General features: G+C 45.4%; 2 protein-coding genes across 3 annotated transcripts in view; both read left to right on the forward strand.

Moving 5' to 3' along the window:
* Positions 1–23,076, forward strand: part of VGLL4 (vestigial like family member 4) — a 154,907-nt gene that overhangs the window by 89,184 nt on the left and 42,647 nt on the right. The gene's annotated exons all lie outside the window — the stretch shown is intronic.
* LOC141991511 (uncharacterized) lies at positions 17,623–19,370 on the forward strand. The gene is made up of 2 exons (XM_074959831.1): positions 17,623–18,135; positions 18,778–19,370. Exons 1-2 carry the CDS (start codon positions 17,652–17,654, stop codon positions 19,350–19,352), a joined length of 1,059 nt encoding a protein of 352 aa, XP_074815932.1. The 5' UTR covers positions 17,623–17,651; the 3' UTR covers positions 19,353–19,370.

Consider the following 23,076-nt stretch of genomic DNA (forward strand, 5'->3'; position numbering starts at 1 on the left):
TCTCCCTTCTATTTATAGTTGTTACAAGGTACTGTGCATTTTGTACTGTCTACGGGTTTAATGGGATTTGTGAAATGGAAGTTGAATTCTTTTTAAAGGAAATTTTACTGTTCAATATTAATATGAAGTGTAGGTTGTCTCCTCCTTCCCCCCGCAAGCAAAGATGGTACTGGTTGAAGTACTTTAAAGCAGCAATACCCGGATAACTTTTTTGTTAATGTAGTTGTAAAGGAAACATTTTAAAGTCACTTTACAATATGGTGTATGAGTTAATTTGTAATGTACATTGGGTATGTGTAATCTACACCATTACATGTAAATAGATGTATACGCTTAAACACATAGCGTAGATGTATTTGGACAATGAGACTTAGACGAAGTTTTTGTTTTTAGTGTACATCCTGAACAATAACAAATTTTACTATTCAACTTTGGCAATTGAAGGGCACCCATATTACAGAGCACAGAGTGGCTCTTTGTTTGACTTCTCATTTCCTGCACAGCTCTGAGAAAGCCCTGACAGTGAAGGATGTCTCCCCCCTCACCCACACACAAACACACCTCCTCCCCAAAGAGCCCTCCACATAGTCCTGGTGGAAAGAATTACACAACACCCTGGAAAACTTAAACTTTTTTCTTCACCGTGCTCTGAGTTTTCTTATTTGTGTCCAGCTGACGTAGGTCTGCAGTTACTTCTGAGACTGTAGGTAATAGTAGCCCTGTTTTGAGGGTGCCTTAGGTTAGGGGCGGCGTGGGGGAGGGGAATCAGCTTCTCCATCTACTTGAGCTTTTTATCTACGTGCAGTTTGAAGAAGTGGCAATGGCCTGGATTTGAGTGGAAAGAAAGGCACCACTGAGCTAATTCTGCTTGGCAGGAGGGCAAGTTTTCCTGTAGCCACATACAAACATTGCAGAAGTCTCTCTTCTAATTCAGCAGCAACATTTTCGACGTTCATTTGGAAAGTAAATTTGCTATAGTTGTCAGGGAAGAAGCAGTAAATAATGTATAGATTTGATCAAGAGCTAACCACTTACATGCTTTAATAAAAGGCTAACCCAAAAATCAGGAAGCTCACTCTAGAAATAGATCTTTCCCTTCCCCCCTCTGTTTTAAGTCAGAAAGACCACATTTCAAAGTGCCAAGGGGAGCAGAGAGGTTGCATGTAGAACTATTAATGCTTCCGGAGGGAGGGGGAGGTTCCATCTGAACAGAGTCAAATATCTTAATGTAGAAATTTACTTAATTATTTCCACAGCAGATTTTTCAGGCTTGCCAGTCAATATTGAACAATATGGTGCAGATTGTGCATGGCCAATCAGACTTCCATGCTCTTTCCCATGGTGCTGTTTATTTTTTGAAACTTTGTGGATGCAAGAGTGATTGGATAAAGGAATGTTGCTAATCTTTTTTGTTAATCTCATCATTGTCCTGCATTAACAATCAAATGCTTTATTATGATGTGACTGTTGGCTCCTGGTGAAAAATGGCAAACATTATAAATAGAATTTTTGCTTACTCGATGGATTTTTCTGAGGGTTTTGCTGACTAGAGGGAAAAAGTTTTGTTGCTTTGGGTCTTACTAGTTTCAGTCAATTGTATTTATTAACTAATATTTATAGAAGTTGCTTACCAGACGTTTTCCCACCTTTCTTTGGACAGATCATACTTTTAATAGTTTGAAAGCAAAAGCACAGCTCAAGGAACACACTCTAATACAATATAGCAGCTTTGGTTTAGTTTAAACATCTGTTGCAATTTTCCTTATTATGGAAGTTATTATTTTTAACACTAAAATAAACATGTAAGAAATGAAAAAAGCAAAAGCAAAACTTGAGCAGTGTTTATAGTGAGGTGTTTATATCCAAGTGGTTTAAAAAGTATAAACACTGACCACATCTGCACTGAGCTCTGAAGGGTGTTTTTAGAGATGCCTGCAGATTTGCCATGCCAATGCCAAAGTATTTATTTTACAGGGGAGTTGTGTCAGCAATGATGGATCTTGTCTTTTCAAAATCACCGCTGCAGTAATATGTATACTTGAGAACAAAGTGTTTTTTCAGATTCAAGTAATTAGTCTTTATTTAGGATCATACTTGAACTACTTACACATACACAGTCTCCTGAAAAGTACTTTTGCAGATGTAAGATAAGATACAAATACACTATGTGATTATTAGATCTATATAATAGGTTGGGATTTTCAAAAGTGATGGAGAAAATTAGGCGCCTACATCCTATTGGAATTCAGTGGGAAGTGGGTGCCTTTACTCCCTGAAGCTCTTTTGGAAATGGCAGCATGTTGCTGCTTTTCCTGAGTAGCTGCCTCAACTATCCCTTTCAAATAAAATGGAATAATGCTGACTTTATCCATTTCATTTTCTGTCTCAGTCATTATTAAAAGAACAATGTTGTTTGCCCCCACTTTTTGAGGCAATTCATGGACTGGTGAAATGTGGGCATTGTTATCATTGGAGAGGATTTGCCCATTTTCCTCTTTGTTGGTAATTTCGCTTCTAGCACAAACAAGCCAATACAATATAGTGACTGGCCATGGATCTGCAGGTGCAGCACCCTGGACTTTAGTGCACATTCCATGGATGTACTGGTGATAGGATCAGGCCCTTCAGAAGTAAAAGCAGGTTCTTTCCCCAACAAGGATGTCTTAGGCCAGCCCTGTGGCCCAACACAGTGTATTATGCTGATGTAGAGGACTATAATTTGGACTCCAAGTTTAGTCTCTGTTTTCCTTGCCCAGAAAACTGGCACCCACCACTTTCAGATGGCTAAGTAGTGCCAGTACTCTGGTGGTGCTAAATGACTAGTGGATGAGAGCAGCCCTTCAGAGGAGTCTCATTTTGTCCTTACGCAGCACTCTGTCATTTTTTTTCTTCTTTCTTCTTTGGCTATCCCTCGATGATGTCTGTTAAGGGGGTTCATTAGTGGGTTTTTAAGTGGCTGAGGAACCCAATTTGTGCCCTGCAGATTTTCCCACAGAAGTGACAGGTGTAATCTTGGAGAAGATGTAGTTGTTGGTTGGACTGTTGTGCCCTTTCTTTTCTCCTTTGTCACTTCTCTGTCTGTTCTCCTCAAAGTGAGCTGTGGCTTGGTGTATGGCGTGGCATCACACTGTTCTGTTTTGCGCTGTGTCCTCCCAGTTTGTTGGGCTGATGCCTCTCTTTTTAAGATGTACTTTCAGTATGTTTGAAGCGCTTCCACTGCCCTCCACGGCATTGTCATTGTCATACAGCCATGATTAGGGGAATATTTTGGCTGGCAGTGTGTTCTAGCTAGTCTATTGGTTAGGGAGACCTTAGAGAGAAATTGGGTTGCCTGCCATAAACCAAAGCAAAATAGGTAAATCTTTTGTCTCTGAGTTGCTTATGTCACAGGTGCTGTTCCTAACTGTGAGCCACTCTACTATGTGACAAAGATGAGAATGGTGAAAGCCAAAGAAGGAACCTAAGGCCCTGTCTACACTGGCAAGTTTCTGCACAGTAAAGCAGTTTTCTGCACTGTAACTCCCGAGGTGTACACACTGCCAAGCCACTTAGTGTGCAGCAACTGCGCAGTTGTAGCGCTTTAAAAAACCCACCCCAACAAGAGGCGTACAGCTTTCTGCCCCAGGGCTACAGTGCTGCGGTGCCAGTGTAGGCACCGTGGTCGAGTACAGTGCTGCGATTGGCCTCTGGGAGGTGTGCCACAATGCCTTTTCTCACCTCTCTGGTCATTGGTTTGAACTCTACTGCCCAACCGTCATCTCCACCCCCTGTTCATTGCATTGTTTGCTCAGTGATGCGTGCAGTGGTCTCAACGCATCTTTCCAGGTGGCCATGCCTTCTCCATGCACCAGGCGATCCCCCGCTTGGAGCAGTGCCGAGCTGCTGGACCTCATCAGCATTTGGGAAGAGGAGGCTGTCCAATCCCAGCTGTGCTCCAGCCATAGGAATTATGATACCTTCAGTCAGATTTCACGATGCATGACAGAAAGGAGCCATGACTGGGACACAGTGCAGTGCAGGGTCAAAGTGAAGGAGCTGCGGAACGCCCATCACAAGGCACGGGAGGCAAACCGCTGCTCCGGTGCTGCGCCCATGAGCTGCCAATTCTATAAAGAGCTGGACGCAATACTCGGCAGTGACCCCACCTCCACTGCGAAGGCCCCTGTGGATACTTCATTGGCTCGCGTGCCAGTCGAGAGTGGACTGAGCCAGGAAGAGGAAGTCTGGACAAGGATGTGGAGGGAGTGGGGGATGGGGACCCAGAGGCAGAGGATGACTCAGAGGCCAGAGATGCATGCAGCCAGGAGCTCTTTTCTACCCCAGAGGAGCCTAGCCAGTCACAGCAGTCGGATCTTGGCGAAGTGCAAACAGGAGAGGAGGCCCTTGGTAAGTGCATCTGATTTTGGGAATCGCTGAAGCGAGTTGTTGGGGACAGGAGGGTTGCAGAAAGCAGGCTTGTCTCCCACCACATGCCTAGTCTGAGTGGCGGAAAAGGCTGTTGATTGACTCCCTCGTTTCACGGGAATCTCCCTCAGAAATCTCCAGGTTCTTCAGCAGAGCTGCTTTGTTTCTTGCCCCATTAATGGTAACTTTCCTGTGCCACTGTGCCGTCATGGGGCGGGTGGGAGAGGACCGTTGCTGCACACAGGCAAGCCACATAGGGGCCAGGGTGGAAGCCACAGGCTTGGTGGAGACCCTCCCTTGATTCCTTGCTCACCCTCAGCAGCAAGATATCTTCCATAATGATCACATCCTGTGGAAAGCGTGGGGGAAGGAATAATTATCAGGCCCCCCACTACAGTGCTGGCTCTCCCCAAGAGCCACGTGCCCAGTGTACAGGAGGGTCCAGGAAGAGTGATTTACCCTGTCCCTGTGGCTTCCACCCTGGCCCCTATGTGGGGGAGCCACCCTGGCCCACCATTGTGGGGGTCTTGTGGCTCATGTGTGCTTGCCTGGAGTCAGCCAGTTAGTGACAGGTGTATGAGTAGTAGCTGTGTTTTAAAGCACCGAATCAGTGTTGTCTGTGTTGCAAACAATACTGCTTCCGTAAAATGTTGCATTTAAACTTCACCGAGATGACCTTGAGAGCCCAGCTTCCCTCTTTATTGGCGGCAGAACGACTGCGTAGAATTAGAAAGTGGCCAAGAAGAACTAAGGAGGACTTTCTGCGTGAGGTTATGAGGCACTCAGCCGCTGAGAAACAGGAATTGAAGGAGTGGTGGGACAGCGAGAAGAGGGACTGAAAGGAGAACACGGCACGCCAGAAAGAAGCCAGGGAGTGGCTCTTAAACATGGAGTACCAAGCAGACACGCTCCCGGCAATACTAGCTCTTCAAACTGAGCAGCTCTGTGCCCGACCTCCCCTGTAGCCACTGTCGCAAAACTCTTTCCCATGCGCCCCCCAGACACCACCAACACACTGTTATCAACCTCCTGGCTCCAGTCTCTACCCGCAGCATTCTACTCCTCCCTCCTCACAGTCCAGCAGTGTGGACTCCCACTACCCACTGCACTCAACACCCATCCCTTTGCAATTTGGCCCTGCTGAAGTCCAGCACCCGCTGTGTCGTACTCCAAAGGAGAAAGTTGGATATGATCCCTGGACATACACAAATCTTTAGCCATCCCGGGACCCCTCCTCCTCCTCTTGGGACCTTCCCTTCTTTCATCCCCCTCCCTGCTGGTGTATTTTTTCTTTTGACTCTCTCCTCTGGTTATTGTCTTTTAATAAAAGAATTGTGTTGGTTTGAAAGTAATCTTTATTCTATTAATTGAAAGCAAAAAGAGTACTGCAAAGTAACACACAATTATGTTAAACCCCGTTCTTGCATCATATGCACCAATCACCTCCTAGCATTACAAGCACTGCAATCCCAAGCATAGCAACAAATATTAGTGACTTTCAGCTTCAGATTGCTGCCTCAAGGCATCCCTGATCCTTATGGCCCCGCGCTGCGCCTCTCTAATAGTCCTGGTCTCTGGCTGTTCAAACTCAGCCTCCAGGCCCTGAGCCTTTGCCGTCCAGCCCTGAGTGAAGCTTTCACCCTTCCCTTCACAAATATTATGAAGCGTACAGCACGCAGCTATAAGTATAGGAATATTCTCATCAGTCAGGTCCAGCTTCCCATACAGGCATCGCCCGCAGGCTTTTAAATGGCTAAAAGCACACTCCACAGTCATTCTGCACTTGCTCAGCCTGTTGTTGAACCGCTCCTTGCTGCTGTCGAGTTGCCCCAAGTATGGCTTCATAAACCATGGCATTAAGGGGTAGGCGAGGTCTCCCAGGATCACAATGGGCATTTCAACTTCCCCTACGGTGATCTTCTGGTCCGGGAAGAAACTCCCTGCTTGCAGCTTCTTGAATAGGCTAGTGTTTCAAAAGATGCATGCGTCATGCACCTTTCCGGACCAGCCTGCGTTAATGTCTGTGAAACGCCCATGGTAATTCACAAGCATCTGGAGAACCATTGAGAAATACCCCTTGCGATTAATGTACTCAGTGGCTGGGTGGTCTGGTGCCAGAATTGGAATATGCATGCCATCTATCACCTCTCCGCAGTTAGGAAAACCCATTTGTGCAAAGCCATCCACAGGGTCACGCACGTTGCCCAGAGTCACGGTCTTTCAGAGCAGGATGCGATTAATGGCCTTGCACACTTCCATCAACACAAGTCCAACGGTCGACTTCCCCACTCCAAACTGGTTAGCGACTGATCGGAAGCCGTCTGGAGTAGCCAGCTTCCACAGTGCAATCGCCAAGCTCTTCTCCAGCGACAGGGCAGCTTTCAATCTCGTGTCCTTGCACCGCAGGACTGGGGCGAGCTCATCACACAGTCCCATGAATGTGGCTTTCCTCATGTGAAAGTTCTGCAGCCATTGCTCGTCATCCCAGACTTGAATGATGATGTGATCCCTACACTTAGTGCTTGTTTCCCGAGCCCAAAAGCGGCATTGCACTGTGGTCAGCACTTCCGTGAATGCCACAAGCAATCTCGTGTCGTAGCTACTACGCGTGGCGAGATCAATGTTACATTTTTCTTGCCTTTGTAGTTTAAGGAATAACTCCACTGCCACTTGTGATATGTTGGTGAGAGTGAGCAGCATATTGGTCAACAGTGCGGGATCCATTCCTGCAGCCCAAAAAGGCAGGGTGCGCAGTACACAAACCATTGAAAGATGATGTCAAATGTGGACGGAAGCACAGGGTTTTCTGGAATGCGAAGCAATGCATTACAGGTCATAGGGACAGGACACAGAATGTCACGTGACCTCCTCTGCCTTCCCACAAGCCTTAGCGGCAGAAGAGAAAGAGGTGCTCTGTGGGATAGCTGCCGAGAGTGCACCACTCCGAATACTGCTGCAAGTGCCGCAAGTGTGAATACGCTATTGTGCAGGCAGCTGACAGTGTGAACACACAACACCGGTTTCCCTTCGGCGCTCTCTGAGTGGCGCTGTAAGTTTGCCAGTGTAGCCATGCCCTAAATGAAAGTTTGCTCTGATCTTCCAACAGAAAGTGGTCCTCCTCTTCTGGGGTGGTTCGGATGGGGGTGTGTGTGCATTACAGGGTTAGCCAAATGGATGGCACAACTGAGAATTATTATTATTACTATTGTTATTAATTTGTGTTATAATAGGCCTTAGAAATCTGAACTTAAATTGGCACATTACTGTTAGACGCTTTACAAATATGATAAAAGACAATCCCTGCCCCAGATAGCTTTATAACCAACAACAAAGTGGGAGGGAAAATAGTTGTATGGGGGACGTGAAATGACTTTGCCCAAGGTCATGCAGCAAAGCAGTGGCAGAAGCAGGAGTAGATACCGGGTGAATCATCATGCTTCAAGTATGAGAGATACTATCATCTTAAAATATCTAGAAGTCATCACAGGTGGCGACTTTGTCCTTTCCTGGGAGGCACTCGACCCCCACTCTGCCCCAGGCCCTGCCTCCACTCCACCACTTCCCCAGACCCACATTCCCTACCCCACCCCACCTTTTCCCACCCCATTCTGCCCCCTTCCCTGAGAGTGCCCTGTCCTGGCTCCTCTTCCTCCCCTCCCCCCTCCCCCCAGCGCCTCCTGCATGCTGCTAAACAGCTGATCTGTGGTGTGCAGGAGGCGCACGGACGGAGGGGAAGTGCTGATTGGAGGGGCCACCGGCGGGTGGGAGGCACTGGGGGAAGGGGAGGCGCTGATTTGGGGGGCTGCCAGTGGGTGCTGAGTACCCACCATTTTTTCCTGTGGGTGCTCCAGCCCTGGAGCACTCATGGAGCCGGAACCTATGGTATAAACAGAAATGAATTTACCCTTGGATGGGCCATTCACTTCCTGCAAGATGGCTGAAATGTCTGTCGGGGTAACTATTTTGTGTGGGTAACCTTCATCCTTTTGAATGTTCTCAGTAGTTTCTCTTGGCTTTAAACAGTTAGTGATGCCTCAATCAACGTATGGCTTGTCAGCAAAATTATTTTAATTTTACAACATAATTGATAATTATGTAGTTTTTTTCATTAGATGGAGAGACAAATGCCTCAAATTCTTCAATCTAGAGCTATTCACACTTCCATCAGGGGAATGATGGCAGACATTTTGTTGATGATCAGCTGTTTCAAGCAGATTATTTTTCAGTCCTTTTGGTGCAATTAGAGATAAGAAAAAAATAAAGGCTTCTAGATTCAAGTGCTTGATATTGATGCTTAATCTGACTCATGTATATTTATCTTCCTTGTGACATTTATCAACAACTGCCAGTTTAACAGAGTAGTCCTTTAGTTTCATTGTTCTCTCTCTAATGAGCTCAGAGTTATCAGGAAACTCATGGGAGATGGTGTCCTCACTGGGGTGAAAAGGCCATAAAGCAGACCCATTCTGTACCAGTCTCAAGTTCCTAGTGCTGCATATCAAATGACAAGCACTTGATCTGGGGTTGTACTCTGAGGTATAACATCTGCATCTTGTTTTGCTGTGGAAACTCAGTTTACTTTAGTTTCATATTCTTTCTCTGGGAGTCTTGTGTGAGGTAATGCAGGCAGAGCTTTAAGTTAACAAAACAAATCACAGGTGAGTTGGTCCTTTGGTAATGCCAGCAGTGGATTGGTAAACTTTGGCTCCTGATAATTGCAACTTAAATATTTACGAGAAGGTGCAGTCCTCCAGTGGAAGATTGTTTCACTTTGTTGTTTATCTCATGGAGTGCACAGATGGCTCTGTGTTGGAAGGCAGATTTCTGTCTTCCTTCCTCCCTCTTCCATTGTCTAATGCTTTGCATTATTACTGTGTTCTCGGGGCTTGGACTGCTGTACTGGGAAAGGTATAAAAAATGCAATAAGATACAGAGAAATCCCTCTAGGCATGTTATGAGACTCAGAGCACTCAAAATAGTTTTTGTTCTGCAGTGTCTTATGGACAGTCAAGAAAACTGGACTTTGTTATCAAGAAAATTAGATCCAGATTTACAGAAAAATACCACTTTGTTTTGTTTCCTAGCTTAATGTAGGCAGTTTATACTAGTTAGTTGCATATTACATAATTACTTCACTGACTTCCTGTAATTACTTGGCTACAATTTCCAACTAGTAAAGATGTGTAGTGATTTAGTGCAAAGCAAGCTATTTTTAAATGTGTTTGTTTTCCAAAAAGCCCAGTATAGATATAAGATATCAAACACAGAGCCTGAAAGTAATTCTGCTAACTTCATTTGCACGCTTTTTTAAATGAAATACCACATGTTCTTTTAAGTTCTAAAGAATAGTTTCCACCAGGTGGTGGTGGTTGTTTTTTTTTTTTTTTGCTGATCTTGCATTTCACTCTAGATTTGTATAATCAGCTTCTCATATCAACTCCAAAGCCTGTTTCAGTTTCTAAATATATAAAAATAGCTTTACAACACTGTCCTTCAAATAAGAATGAGTGGAAATGTTGAACCCTATGGAAACCCCCTTACATAGTGAACTAAAATATCTTAATTTCCGTTTTATTTACACTGCACTGGACTGCTTCCCGCTGGATTAACTTCATTATTTTAATCAAAGTAATATACTGGGACAAACCTAGAGAGTTCCATACATTTATAGAACATTGAATAAGATTTTTATTTTTAAATACCTTTTTTCATATCAGAAAACAAAGAATTATAGACTTATTTTCAGTGTTTGTTTCAGTATCTCCTGTCATTGACAGGGAGTGTCCTCTTCAGTGAACTTCAAGATTCTTTTCCTCCTTGGTCCTGCAAAACAGGAAAAGTTTGGGTTTGAACAATATTTCCCTGGAGTTTTGATGTTTCTCTGAGCCTCTAAGGCCCTCTAACATTTATTGAAGGACCTTAAATCAGGAATGAACAAATAAATATGGGACTTGGGGTATTCTACAACTTTCAAGGGGTTAAGATACGCAGCCCATTTCCAGAGATAAAGTTTGGTAAGGTCTGTAGAAGCAAATGTTCCACTGCATTGCATTAATGAGGAATTTGGTTAAAGGCTGTGACTTGTTACTCACAAGTGAAATTTGTTTCAGTGCCAGGTTTCTTTGGATGTAAATCCAGGGACTTTAGAATACACTGAAAAAGCTTAAATTGCTCCAAAGTTCAAACAATGCACTGTATTGTACAGAGGGCTGTTAGAGAGCAACTAGAAACTTAAACAACAGTCCGCATTGTGTGGCATCTAAAATTATGAATGGAAAAAGTTCATCCATATGTATTGGTCTTGCATTTTTTTAAACATCTACTTTGCATGAAAATAGTTGCCTCTTAATTCTTTTTTGAGGATTAATACAAATGGACCTTTATTTTTTTTGATTCTGGCTGAGTAGACTCTAGAGTTTAACATGCTGCAGGCAGACAGTGTGCCAAGCAATTTAGCGAAGTTGTTTACAGTAACAATAATCCAGCAGGACAGAGGCCATAATTCTTCACTGATAATAGCACGAGGTTGTGATGAATACAAGTTTCTGGAGGAGTATTTACAAAAATTGTATTGTGCTTTCACAGTTTTGTTTTTAATTTTATTTTAATGCCAGCCAACTTTTTCTTTTACACACAGTCTGTATCATCTCCCTCAAATATTGCTTTACAAATCAGCATGGAATTGTTGCTTGATACACAGAGAGCCATTGTTTCCTTTCCCTTTCAATAAAAGCCATATGCTTTGGAAGGTAATTGACTGCATGATATGGCACTGCTGGCTGTTGTATTGACACGCTAGGACCATCCATGGGCGCAGTCACGTATACGCCATGTGTTTCCACAGTGCAGTTTTAACTTCTATGGGGCAGCTTTCTCGCTGGTGCTTCATCAGATATTTTTAAGGCATTGCTAGTGCTCCTTCTGACTGCCCTGGTTGTATAAGTGACTATTGTGATCCACAGGGTCTTGTGTCTGTACAACTTCTTAATTTTGGATGATTTTATGAAATTGTGTCATGAAATTAACTGTGTCCTGGAAAGCCTATATGTAGGTGGATCCCCTGTGAGTTTGCAGGTTCATCATGTCTTTGACAGGCCAGAAACAATGGTGAATGATCAGCGCTCAACTGTCAATTCAAAGTAAAACACCTTTGGACAGTAGGTTCGCTCTCCTGGGAGAAGACGCTTTCTCCTCATGTCTGAAGGGGAGTGGGGAATTCGGAGTAATGCAAAATTACCAAAAGGCAGAACAAAAGAAACAGGTGACCTCCCAGCAGGAGTCTGTAAAGGGGCTGGGGGGGGAGGGGGGAGAGGAAATTTGGGTGGGTGGGGGGCCAGGGGGAGCCATTTTGCACAAGATTAAGATGAGGGAGGCTGCTTCAGAAGCAGAATAGGGCTAGAGAGTGGAGGACCTTGCAAGCTGGAACACAGATGGTCTGCCAAGGGAAGGGAGAGCCAGTGAGGAGGGACATTGTGTTTAGGATGTTTTATTGTTTTGGGCAATCTGTACGTTCCTGTGCTTTCCATGATTAAATAGAAAGAGCATAAAGCTGAGATACTGAACAAAGTGAGTGTGCCTGTTGACTTAAAACAACTGCTGCGTGCACCTGAGAGAGTTAAATGGTAAACTAGAAGATTCAAACCTCTTAGGTGGGAGTTTTGGGATGGGGGTGTTTAAGTGCTGGGGAGTTGGAAGGGTCAGTGCTGTGCCCTGAGGAGCCAGATGGCTGGAGAGCAAGTCTAAACACTTGAAGGTGGGTATCCGATAGAAGATCTGTGCCCTGAGAGTGTGCTCACAGATCCTGAGTTTGGGGCAATGGCTGGACTCCAAGCTCCAGGAGCTTGAAATACCCCCGGGAATCCAGAGCACAGAGCCTTGGATTCCCCATACAGCAGTCCTAGTGTGTGGGTGGCCAGGAAGCGATGGATCTGTGACAACCATCATGATGTATGTATAATGGCATCTTGGTGTGGTCTGTAGTCTCTATTAAGAGTGTACTGTTTGGAGAAGGTGGTGTGGGCAGGGAAGGGTGGCAGTGGATCATCTAGCAAAGATAGAAATTTAAAATAGGTGGCTGAACTCTTAATTAAGGTTATCAATGTCAGCTTGTCAGCCCCATGTGGATGGGTGGGGTTGTGAGAGGTTATAATCCTAATGTTAGTTTGGGTCACCAGTATCTTTTTTTCAAATTAGTCCCAAAATAAGATAGTCATGTTAGCATTTTATTAGGGAAAGTCTGAATAAAGATTTTCTTGTGTAAGTTTGGCCAGGGGAAAATAATGATGCTTTTTGGGACAGTAGAAGCATCACTTCTAGCCAGTCGTCTATGCTAGCAGGAACCACACTGAGGCTGAGATTTTCAAAGCCATCAAAGAGATATGGATGCATAATTTTAATGGAAACTGGGTGCCTAAATCCCTTAGGGCTGAGATATTCCAAAGCCACCTAGTAGCCATGTTGAAATAATGAATGTTTGTGAAAAATACAGAAGAAAATTGTGTAGCAGAATTTGGTTTAGAAGGTTTGTTCTTCCTAAGTTTTTTGTCACTATTTGGTTTGAGTTTTGAAATTAGAGCACTGTTTTTCCTGGCCATTGATTTAACTAAATGTCCATGTCCCAGAGGACAGGAAGCTGTTATACAAGGAAGTACAGGGCTACTGTGCACCTCTCCAGCCTTTCCCTACACAAATCTTGCATATTGCTGTTTTGTGTGTCTTCCTTGCTGTATCAGTGGGAGGAAAAATAACATGCACAGGGTAATGCTTCCTACTAGAGGATTTATGTGGCCAGTAGTAAAATGTTTATGAATAATGCTGAGGGTCTATAGTTCTTGGATCACAGCAGGAAAAGAGAAGGAAGCTGTGCATTACATAGCAAATCCACCGTTGCAGCAGATAATTACCAGTCCAGTTACTTCACCACTGTTCTGCCTTCTTTCTTTCTGCAGCATGCATGGTTGCAAGAACCCTACCTTTGCTTTGTTTTTATTTTGTTTTGGTTTTTGGGTTTTTTTAAGTGCATCATCAGACCTTTACTTTTCACTGCCCATCTTTCCTGAGGGATCCTTGCTCGATGGCTTACTTAGTGTGTAGCATTGTAACTTTCCCCTCACCCTTCCAAACTTTGTTAGTAGGTGCCAAGAAATATCTTGTTCTCCCAGGAAAAGGTTTGGAGCTGACTGTTTGAAAAGCAGTAGTTGTTCCTGGATATAGGATTGGCAGGACAGCCATGCAGGCTGCTCGTCATGATGCCTTCCCAGTTTGTAGGGCTTAACATTAATACAGAAAAATAGAACTTTTCCCTTGTGTGTTAACAGCAGGCTCTTCAACATGGGTAATAGTTAGATGGGGAAGAGATGTAAGAGACAAGGAGAAATATACAATATACAAATGATTATTGTACTTTCTCAGCCAAAAAACTTAGAAGGGCTGATTGGACATGTACCATCTCTTGTTAACAAGGGTGGGAGTGTGGCCCAGCAATGCTTCGTATAGGCACAAACAAGACCAAAGCTCACAATGAAAATCCGTGAAGTGAAGGCAGTTAAAAGGCAGTGGTGTGAAGAATGTGTTTTTTCACTGGCAGAAATTCTCATTGATTTTTTTGAGAGTGGCACCTGGATGCTATGATGGTGGGCACTTCAGAAATGGCTAGACAGACACTATTCCCGTGGCACACTGAAAGGCAGCTTAGCTAACCACCACTATGTTTTAGCCATTCTCATACTTGTAAAACAAACAGACTTGGAAATTTCTAAACTCTGCAGCTCTGAGGGTTTCGAAATCAGATACTAAGATATTTCCCCTTGTTGATCTGTATTACTGTCTTAAGACCGTCCCCAGACTTGTTCCACCCCTCATGATCAATGTTTGATCTTCCTAATTTTAATTCAGCAGGTCATAAGAAAAAGCAAAAATATCTTGTTTCTGTGACCCTAAAATAACCTAGGAAGAAGAGTAAATACCATACAACAGTTAGCCAACTAAAACAGGAATATCCAATTGTGCTGAATATTTATTGTTTGAAAAGTATTCTGCTAAGAAGCGGAAGCTTTAGAAAAACATATTCCTAGCATTAAAAAGAAATAGCCATGAGAGTACAGCACCTCCTTTGTGGTGGTTTTATATGCATTTTAAATGGGGAGAGGGAAGGGGAAGTGCCACATGATTCATACCAAACTAGTTAAAACCCAGCCAGTTTCTTGGATTTGGTATAAATATTTATAGCGTGTAAGGGGATTTTTTTTTAATATGGTGGTTCTTGCTAAAGACCTTTAGATGTCCTCTTCTGACATCTGGTGTGCATTGCTGCTGTTTCACCCCCAGCCTTCAGCTTTCATGCTGTGGCATCTTGGGAAAGCTATCACAGTCACTCTGTGGTCAGCTTAAATTAAATCACATGGAGCCATCTGAGAGAGTGCTGACATGCACAGTTTTCCTGCTGAACAGTCTGAAACCAGTGGCTACAGTTAAGAGGTGAACTTTTCACTGCTGCCCTATTCTAGACAACAGACTGCATCATTCACCAGAAAACTCCAAAGCTGGAGCGATGAAGATGTCCAGCACTAGTACTGATCCTTACAGCAGCATGGCTGGTTCTTTCTCTCCAGTGTCCCCCTTCCTTCCAGTATTTCTGCAACTAAGGTATCTGTGACACAGCTTAGTTTATTAGCCAACAATTAGAAATCCTCTTCTTTGAGAATCTTGAAAGTCCTACTTCCTAGCAGTGTAGGTAACTGCCTGGCGGTACTACAGCACTTGCCTTAGGAAGCACAGAATTTATGTTTGCAGTGGATTAAATTCACCACCACCCTAATTGGTTACACGTGGCTCTCACTGAGTCTATATAGAAATGAATGTGATTAGTGAAACAACTGTTTGAATACGCTTTGTGAGGTATTTTGCACTTCCAGCACCTTTAATCCAAAGGATCTTAGTTTTTGATAGGCTCTAATTCAGCCTTCCAACAAGCCTGTGAAATAGGCAAATATTATCCCTAGTTACAGATGGGGAGAGTGAAGAAAAGAGAGGTTAAGGGACTTGGTCAAGTTCACACAGTGAATCAGTGGCAAAGCTGGGAATGGGACTCAGAACTCCTGACTTTACAGTCCTTTGCCTCAACCAGTAAACCATATCATGATCTCAATCTGTTAGTGACCTAGATATGCTTTCAATTATCTGCTTTTGAAATATGCAAATAAAAATTCCAGTGAGTCACCTATGTCAGGAAAATTTAGCATGTGTCTTAAAGCTCAGTGTCTGAACTAAATCCTTTCTCCTTTGTTAGCATGGGATGGGATAAACAGAGCCTTTAGTGCCTCCCAAAGGGGCCCTGCCTCCCAGCTATAATGAACCCTGGTGTCTCCCTGAATTGAACATAACTGAGGAAAGTTTTAGGATTCCTACTAATTGGGTGCTAACTGTCCTAAAAAAAGATTATTCGGAGTGGCCTTGAAAGGAGCCAGAATTCCGTCCCTCTCCCCAACAGTATGAACCAGGGCAGGTGCTCTGCAGACATCAGCTGGTTTGTTTATACTTTTGTGTTCCATGTTCTAGAGAGTTGTGAGGTTCAAGAAAAAAATGTGGCCAGACACACTGCTAGTTTGTTTTATGTTTGTTTCCAAAAATCTGTCAATACATCTGAAATACTGGAGGTGGTGTGGGGCGGGGAGACTCCAGCTAAGTTGCTATCCAGCTGTGGGATCCTGGGCGTGCTGCAACGAGGCAGAGTTCCACAAAAGCCAGGGTAAGATCATGTTTACCTCTGTGGCCAGTGGCACCAGTCTCCCAGCTGAAGACATCACCCATGCTGTCCAATGACCACGGCTTTCCCATTCACTAATTCGTAACTGGAGTTTGGAGCAGCACAAGCTCTATTGCAGGTTGGAGCATATGCCATATTTAATAGGTGGTGGACAGTGGAGGTACACCAAGGTTTTTAAATATGCACTTTTAAGGTAATGCAGGGAAGTGTTACCCTAAGAGAGTTGGAACTGGTATACTTTCTAGTAGTCCAGAACTATTGAAGCAAGTAATTAGCTGGAATGTAATATTATGATAGTGCATAGTTGGAGATTTGGTTGCTAGAGTTCTTGGATCAGTTGCTGTTCTCACATGAGTGATGGGCAGAAACACCAGTGAAATCTGGATCTTGTTTCTAGCAGTCTGTCCAGAGATCCCTGTGTTTGCTGTGCTGAATGTAGGGGTGATTGATGGAGGCATGTTTCTGCTTCTTTGACTGGAAGAAATATTGAGCCTGAAGGCAGGTGAGCCAAGAAAAGAGTGCACCAGCAAAGGACTAAGAAAATCCTTTGGGGCTGGGTGAGAGAGCAAGACAATGGAGTCCTGGCTGAAGTCCTTTGAGATGTAGAATGCGCCCTGGCTGATCTCAGGACCATCCACCCAGAGTGCCTCAGAGGCTCTGATTTATGCTCATTCCCTCAGTTTCCAGGAGCTCTGACAAACTTATCCTGGTTGACCAGAAATCTCTGGTCGGTGGTAGGAAATCCTGTCCAGTCAGCGTGTAATTTCTCAGTAGTAGACACAGCCCTTCCTCTATCTTTCCTGTCTGACTTAGCTTCCTCTCTGTGAAAGGTTTATTGGAAGTGAGGTTGTAACGTGGGCCCTCAAACCACCATCCTCTGCTTAAAATAAATTGGCCAGCTCTTGCTCTGAAGTACAGTCCCATCAGTCCTTTAACACCCCAGGACAGACTGCTTCCTGCAGCTCACTTAGTCTCTGATAACATCTATTACAGTCACTATGAAGAGGTGCATTTTAATGAGAGGGAATAGCCAGCTTCTTTTTCTGAGACTGAGGGCTTGGCTACACTTGCGAGTTACAGCGCATTAAAGGAGCCCCGGGCACACTAGCTCACTACCAGTCCTCACTGGCAAGGCACGTAGAGCGCTCTGACTCCGTGGCTGGTCCGCTCCTGGTACTTCACCTCAGTGAGTGGAATAAAGTTTTGTGCTCCCCCACTGGAGTGCCGCAGTGCTAGTGTGGATGCCCTGGCCTGTTAATGCGCTCTGATCGCCTCCAGAAGTGTCCCATAATGCCTGTTCTAGCCACTCTGGTCATCACTTTGAAGTCTACTGCCCTGCCCTCAGGTGACCAACCATCAGACCCGCCCTCTAAATTTTCTGGGAATTTTGAAAATCCCCTTCCTGTTTGCTCAGCCAGGCGTGAAGTGCTCTCATCAAATCTTTCCAGGTGACCATGCTTCCACGCACCAGGTGATCCCCAGTATGGAACAATGGCGAGGTGTTTTGGGGGAGGAAGCTGTCCAGTCTCAGCTGCGCTCCAGCCATAGGAATTACGATACCTTCGGGCACATACAAAGGGACATGATGGAAAGGGGCCATTACAAGGATGCACTGCAGTGCAGGATTAAAGTGAAGGAGCTGCGGAATGCCTACCGCAAAGCCCGCGAGGCAAACCGCTGCTCCGGTGCTGCCCCTGCGACCTGCCATTTCTACAAAGAGCTGGACGCGATACTTTGGGGCGACCCCACCTCCACTCCGAGTACCAACATGAATACTTCACAGCCCAGTTCAACAAGGCGGGAAGAGGAAGAGGAGCAGCAAAGCAGGAGCAAGGGCGCTGAGGTGGAGGAAGACACTCCGGAATCCCTAGATGCATGCAGCCAGGAGCTGTTCTCAAGCCAGGAGGAAGGTAGCCAGTCGTGGAGGCTGGTGCTTGGGGAAGGACAAATACCAGAGGAGGTTCCCGGTAAGCAGCTTTTATTTTGGGAAGGAAGTTATTCAGTGTGGTATCTCGGGGTAGGAGGGTTAGGGCTGCATGCATGCCTAGATGCAGAATAGGGCGTTGATGTGCTCTCTCACATCGTGGTAATCGGCTCAGTGATTTCTTCAGAGGTCTCATCCAGAACTTGGGCAATGCGCTTGCGCAGGTTTCTCAGGAGAGTCACTGTGTTCCTTGTCGCAGTAAGACTAACTTGTCCGCACCACTGTGCCGTGAAGGGAGGGGTGACCATTGCTGCACACAGGCAAGCTGCATTACAGTAGAAGACCCTCCCTTGCTTCCCAGGTCACCCTCAGCAGCGAGATATCTTCCAGGAAGAATCCCTGTGGAAAGTGTGGGGACAGTGTTCAGTATAGGGGCGCCCTGCCGCTATTGGCTCTCCCCAAGGCACAGAAATCCAGAGGACAGTACAGCTGTGAAACAATCAGTCACGCTTGACCCTGTGCTTGCTTACTATTTTGGGGCTCCCTTGGATTATGTGCGCATGCTTTGGGATGGGCACATTATGCTATTGTGTAGACTGTGCTTGCCCTTAAGTACGGGGGAATCATTGCTCTGTCTGGTGTGAACAATGCTGCCTCTATTAAGTGTTGCATTTTGCCTTTACAGCTGCAACCTTGAGATCTCAGCCGTCCGTGTTATCACCAGCAGAAAGACTCCAAAGAATCAGAAAGAGGCCACGTAGAAGCAAGGAAGACATGTTGCATGAAGTAATGCAGCATTCAAGTAATGAAAATCGAAAAGTGCAGGAGTGGCAGGACAGTGAAAGGAGGATCTGCCAGCAGAATGAGGACCGCCGGCACAAAAGTGTGGTGCTCCGGCAGCAAAGTACGGATCGGTTGATAAGCAAAATGGAGTGCCAAGCGGACTCAATCCAGGCACTCGTAGCCATGCAGGCGGAGCACTACCGTGCCCGAGCCCCCTTGCAGCCCTTGTCCCAAAACTCTTTCCCTTGTGCCCCCATGTCACCTCCAACCCACTTTTCCCAACATCCGGGTTCTTACCGCCACCAGCTGCCTCCAACACCTGTAGCTTCACCACCCAGCCCTGAAGACTACGACTCTTACCCACTGCACTCAACCCCCATCACCATGCAGTATAGCCATCCTGAAGTGCAGCACTCATTGCACAGCACTCCAGACAGGAAGGCTGAGTATGATAACAGGACATACGCAAATCTGTGATTGTACCTTTCCCCACCCCACCCCATTGCCCTTTCTGTTTCCCAAGCAGTTGTGTTTCTTTTCAATAAATGAATTTTCTTTTCAATAAATGGATTTTTTGGCTTTGAAAACATTCTTTATTATTGCATAAAGTAAAAGATACCTTAGCCCAGGAAAGAAACAGGCACTGCAAGTCAGTGTAGCAAACACAGATTCCTACTAACATTGGAACCACTGCACTTCACTCCCGTGCAGGGCACCAGACGTTACTGGTGGCTTTCAGCCTCAAATTGCTCCCTCAGGCATCCCTAATCCTTGCAGCCCTGTGCTGGGCCCCTCTAATGGCCCTGCTCTTTGGCTGTTCAGATTCAGTCTCCAGGTGTTGAACCTCCGAGTTCCATGCCTGAGTGAATCGTTCACCCTTCCCTTCACAAATGTTATAGAGGGTACAGCATGTGCATATAACCGCGGGGATGGTGTCATCGGCCAGGTCCAGCTTCCCATACAGAGAGCGCCAGTGGCCCTTAAAACAGCCAAAAGCACACTCCACAGTCATTCTGCACCGGTTCAGCCTGTTGTTGAACAACTCCTTGCTGCTGTCAAGGCTCCCTGTTTAGGGTTTCATGAGCCAAGGCATTAAAGGGTAAGTGGGGTCTGCAAGGATCACAATAGGCATTTCAACTTCCCCTACGGTGATCTTCTGGTCTGGGAAAAAAGTCCCGGCTTGCAGCTTCCTGAACAGGACAGTGTTCCGAAAGATGCGTGCATCATGCAGGTTTCTGGGCCAGTCTGCGTTAATGTCAATGAAACGCCCACAGTGATCCACAAGCGCCTGGAGAACTATAGAGAAATACCCCTTCCTATTAACCTACTCAGAGGCTAGGTGGGCTGCTGCCAGAATTGGAATGTGTGTGCCATCTATTGCCCCTCCGCAGTTAGGGAAACCCATTTGTGAAAAGCCATCCACAATGTCATGCACGTTACCTGGAGTCACGGTTCTTCTGAGCAGGATGCGATTAATGGCTCTGCAAACTTGTATCAACACAATTCCAACGGTCGACTTCCCCACTCCAAACTGGTTAGCGACCGATCGGTAGCTGTCTGGAGTGGCCAGCTTCCAGATTGCAATAGCCACCCACTTCTCCACCGTCAGGGCAGCTCTCAAGCTCGTGTCCTTGCGCCGCAGGGTGGGGGCGAGCTCCTCACACAGTCCCATGGAAGTGGCTTTTCTCATCCGAAAGTTCTGCAGCCACTGGTCATCATCCCAGACTTGCATGACGATGTGATCCCACCACTCAGTGCTTGTTTCCCAAGCCTAAAAGCGGCGTTCCATAGTGGTGAGCATGTTCGTGAATGCTACAAGCAAACTCGTGTCACATGCATTACTCGAGTCGATATCGTCGGAGCCCTCACTGTCACTTTGGATCATAAGGAATAACTCAACTGCCAAACGTGACATGCTGGTGAGACTCGTCAGCATACTCCTCAGCAGTTCGGGCTCCATTCCCGCAGACCGAAAGGGAAGACAGAGCACGCAGTACAAAAAATGTTCAAAGATGGTGCAAAATATGGATGGAAGCACAGGGATTGCTGGGATGTGAACTGATGCACTGCGGGGCGCTGGGACAGGACCCAGAATGCCCCGCACCCCCGCACCCCCTTCCCACAAGCCACAGCGCCACAATGGGAAGAGGTGCTCTGTGGGATAGCTGCCCATAATGCACCGCTCCTAATGCCGCTACAAGTGTTGCAAATGTGGCCACGCCAGTGCGCTTGTTCCTGTCAATGTAGACAAACAGCAGCGCTTTCCCTACTGCGCTCTCCAAAGGTGGTTTAACTCAAAGTGCTCTACATCTGCAAGTGAGGAATGACTTCTGCTAGAGCAGTGATTTTCAACCCATGGTCTGCAGATCCCTGGGGATTCACAGACTATATCTACAATTTCCAAAAGGGTCTGCACCGCCATTCAAAATCTTTTAGGGGTCCACAGATGAAAAAAGGTTGAAAACCACTATGCTAGAGGAACCAAATTACTTATATGTTGGCCATTTTCTTTACTGTTGAAGAAGGAAAGTCCAATATTACAGATCCCCTCTATCTGCTAGTGTATGTTGACATTAGTAATGCCTGGACTGCTCCTGATATTAAGTTAATCCTTCCCTCATAGTGCAGCTGCGAGCATATAAAGTTTAGCTAAGTTGAAACTGTGAATCGCAGTTCCCTGGGCTCCAAAGTAAACTCTGTGCCAATCTGTTCTTCAAACAAATCCTTCCCCTAGCTCTGATGGGGAACAGCATGTCCTGAGATTCCCTGGAAAAGAATGATTTTACAAGTTCTTGATCACCAGCATTTCTCTCTTCATTCCCTTTATGCAGCCCAATACACAATAAAATGGCTGGGAGAACTTCTGATGCTTCCAAGAAAGCCACATCTTAATGTATCCAAAGGGTGTCATTCTTCTCTGATGAAATCTTCCATTGTCTCCATGAGAGCATCTTTGCATCTCAGTCCTGTATCTGTATCCTTACCATTCCCTTTGCTACGCTCTTGATTTATATGGTAGGAGGAGAAGATGCTGCTAAATTCAAGCTTGTTCTTTTGTAATTTGAGGGAAACTGCATGGGCAACCTTTATGTCAAACCCTTGCTCAAAAAGAAGGGCATATTGCCTGCTGGGTCAAAATAGTCTTCTTCCTTCTGATGTCATACAGACAGAATTTTGTGTATTCCTTTTGTTACAGTCAGGGTAGGTATCCTTGTTATAAAGCTAACTGTTCTATCTCAGTTTCCCAGAGGAGTTGTGGTACTACCCAGGCTGCTCTTCATCTAGGCTGTTTGAGTTTTGAAGATAGGGTAGAAACTTGTTGCATTTCCTCATCAGCGGAGACCGATCAGCATCATCCACTAGCCCCCCCTTTCCATGTTACCTGTGAAACTATTTCATAGTTTCTGTGTCCACATTTTCTATCCCTAAAGGTGCAGACACATCTCCAGGAAATAAAGCCATAGCTGTGAGGCAAGACTTCCAGGCCTTTGTCCCATATCTCTTAGCAGCTAAAATCCCTGTCATTTTGCTTCAGTAAGGGAAAGAGCTTGCAAGCTTCACAAAATGGTCCTCAAAGTCCATGGGAACACAGCCAACACCATAGCGATTATGCAGACCAGCCTGGTTCAGCTATCTGTAGACAGGCATTATCTTCTGCCTCCTTTACCCCTTCTCCTCTCCCATGATTCTACACCCTGATCTAAAGACACCGTTGTCCATGAGCTGACGTTTTAGAAATTAGCTCTCCAGCATAAGAGGTCTGTACTTCTTGAGTAGCTGACTCTTTCCTCAGCTCCACAATATCTGTTGCCTGTGGTAGAAGTTACAAGTGTTTTTGTTTGTTGTTTTAGTGTTTGGACTAAGGTCTGTTTCTTTAGCCTTGGACTGCACAGTATTTCTGTCAAGAGGACCATGAAAAAAGCCTTGTTGCAGTCCAAACGCTGCACGTTAGCAGCATCTGGGGAAGGATACTGGCTCACATCCCCTAGTAAAGAACACTACAGAATCAACAGGCTGAAGGGATCCAGTATCAGTCAGGCGTGTATTCCTTGCATGGAGCCTGAGGGTATGTCTATGCTGCAGTTAAATACCCATGACTGTCCTGTTTCAGCTAACTCAGGGCTGTTTAATTGCAGTTTAGATGTTCGGGCTCAGGCTGGACCAAAAAGTTTGCATTTAGGAGATACTGCCCATGCCATAT

The sequence above is a fragment of the Natator depressus genome, chromosome 7 (genome assembly GCF_965152275.1).
Source record: "Natator depressus isolate rNatDep1 chromosome 7, rNatDep2.hap1, whole genome shotgun sequence".
Lineage (NCBI taxonomy): Eukaryota > Metazoa > Chordata > Testudines > Cheloniidae > Natator > Natator depressus.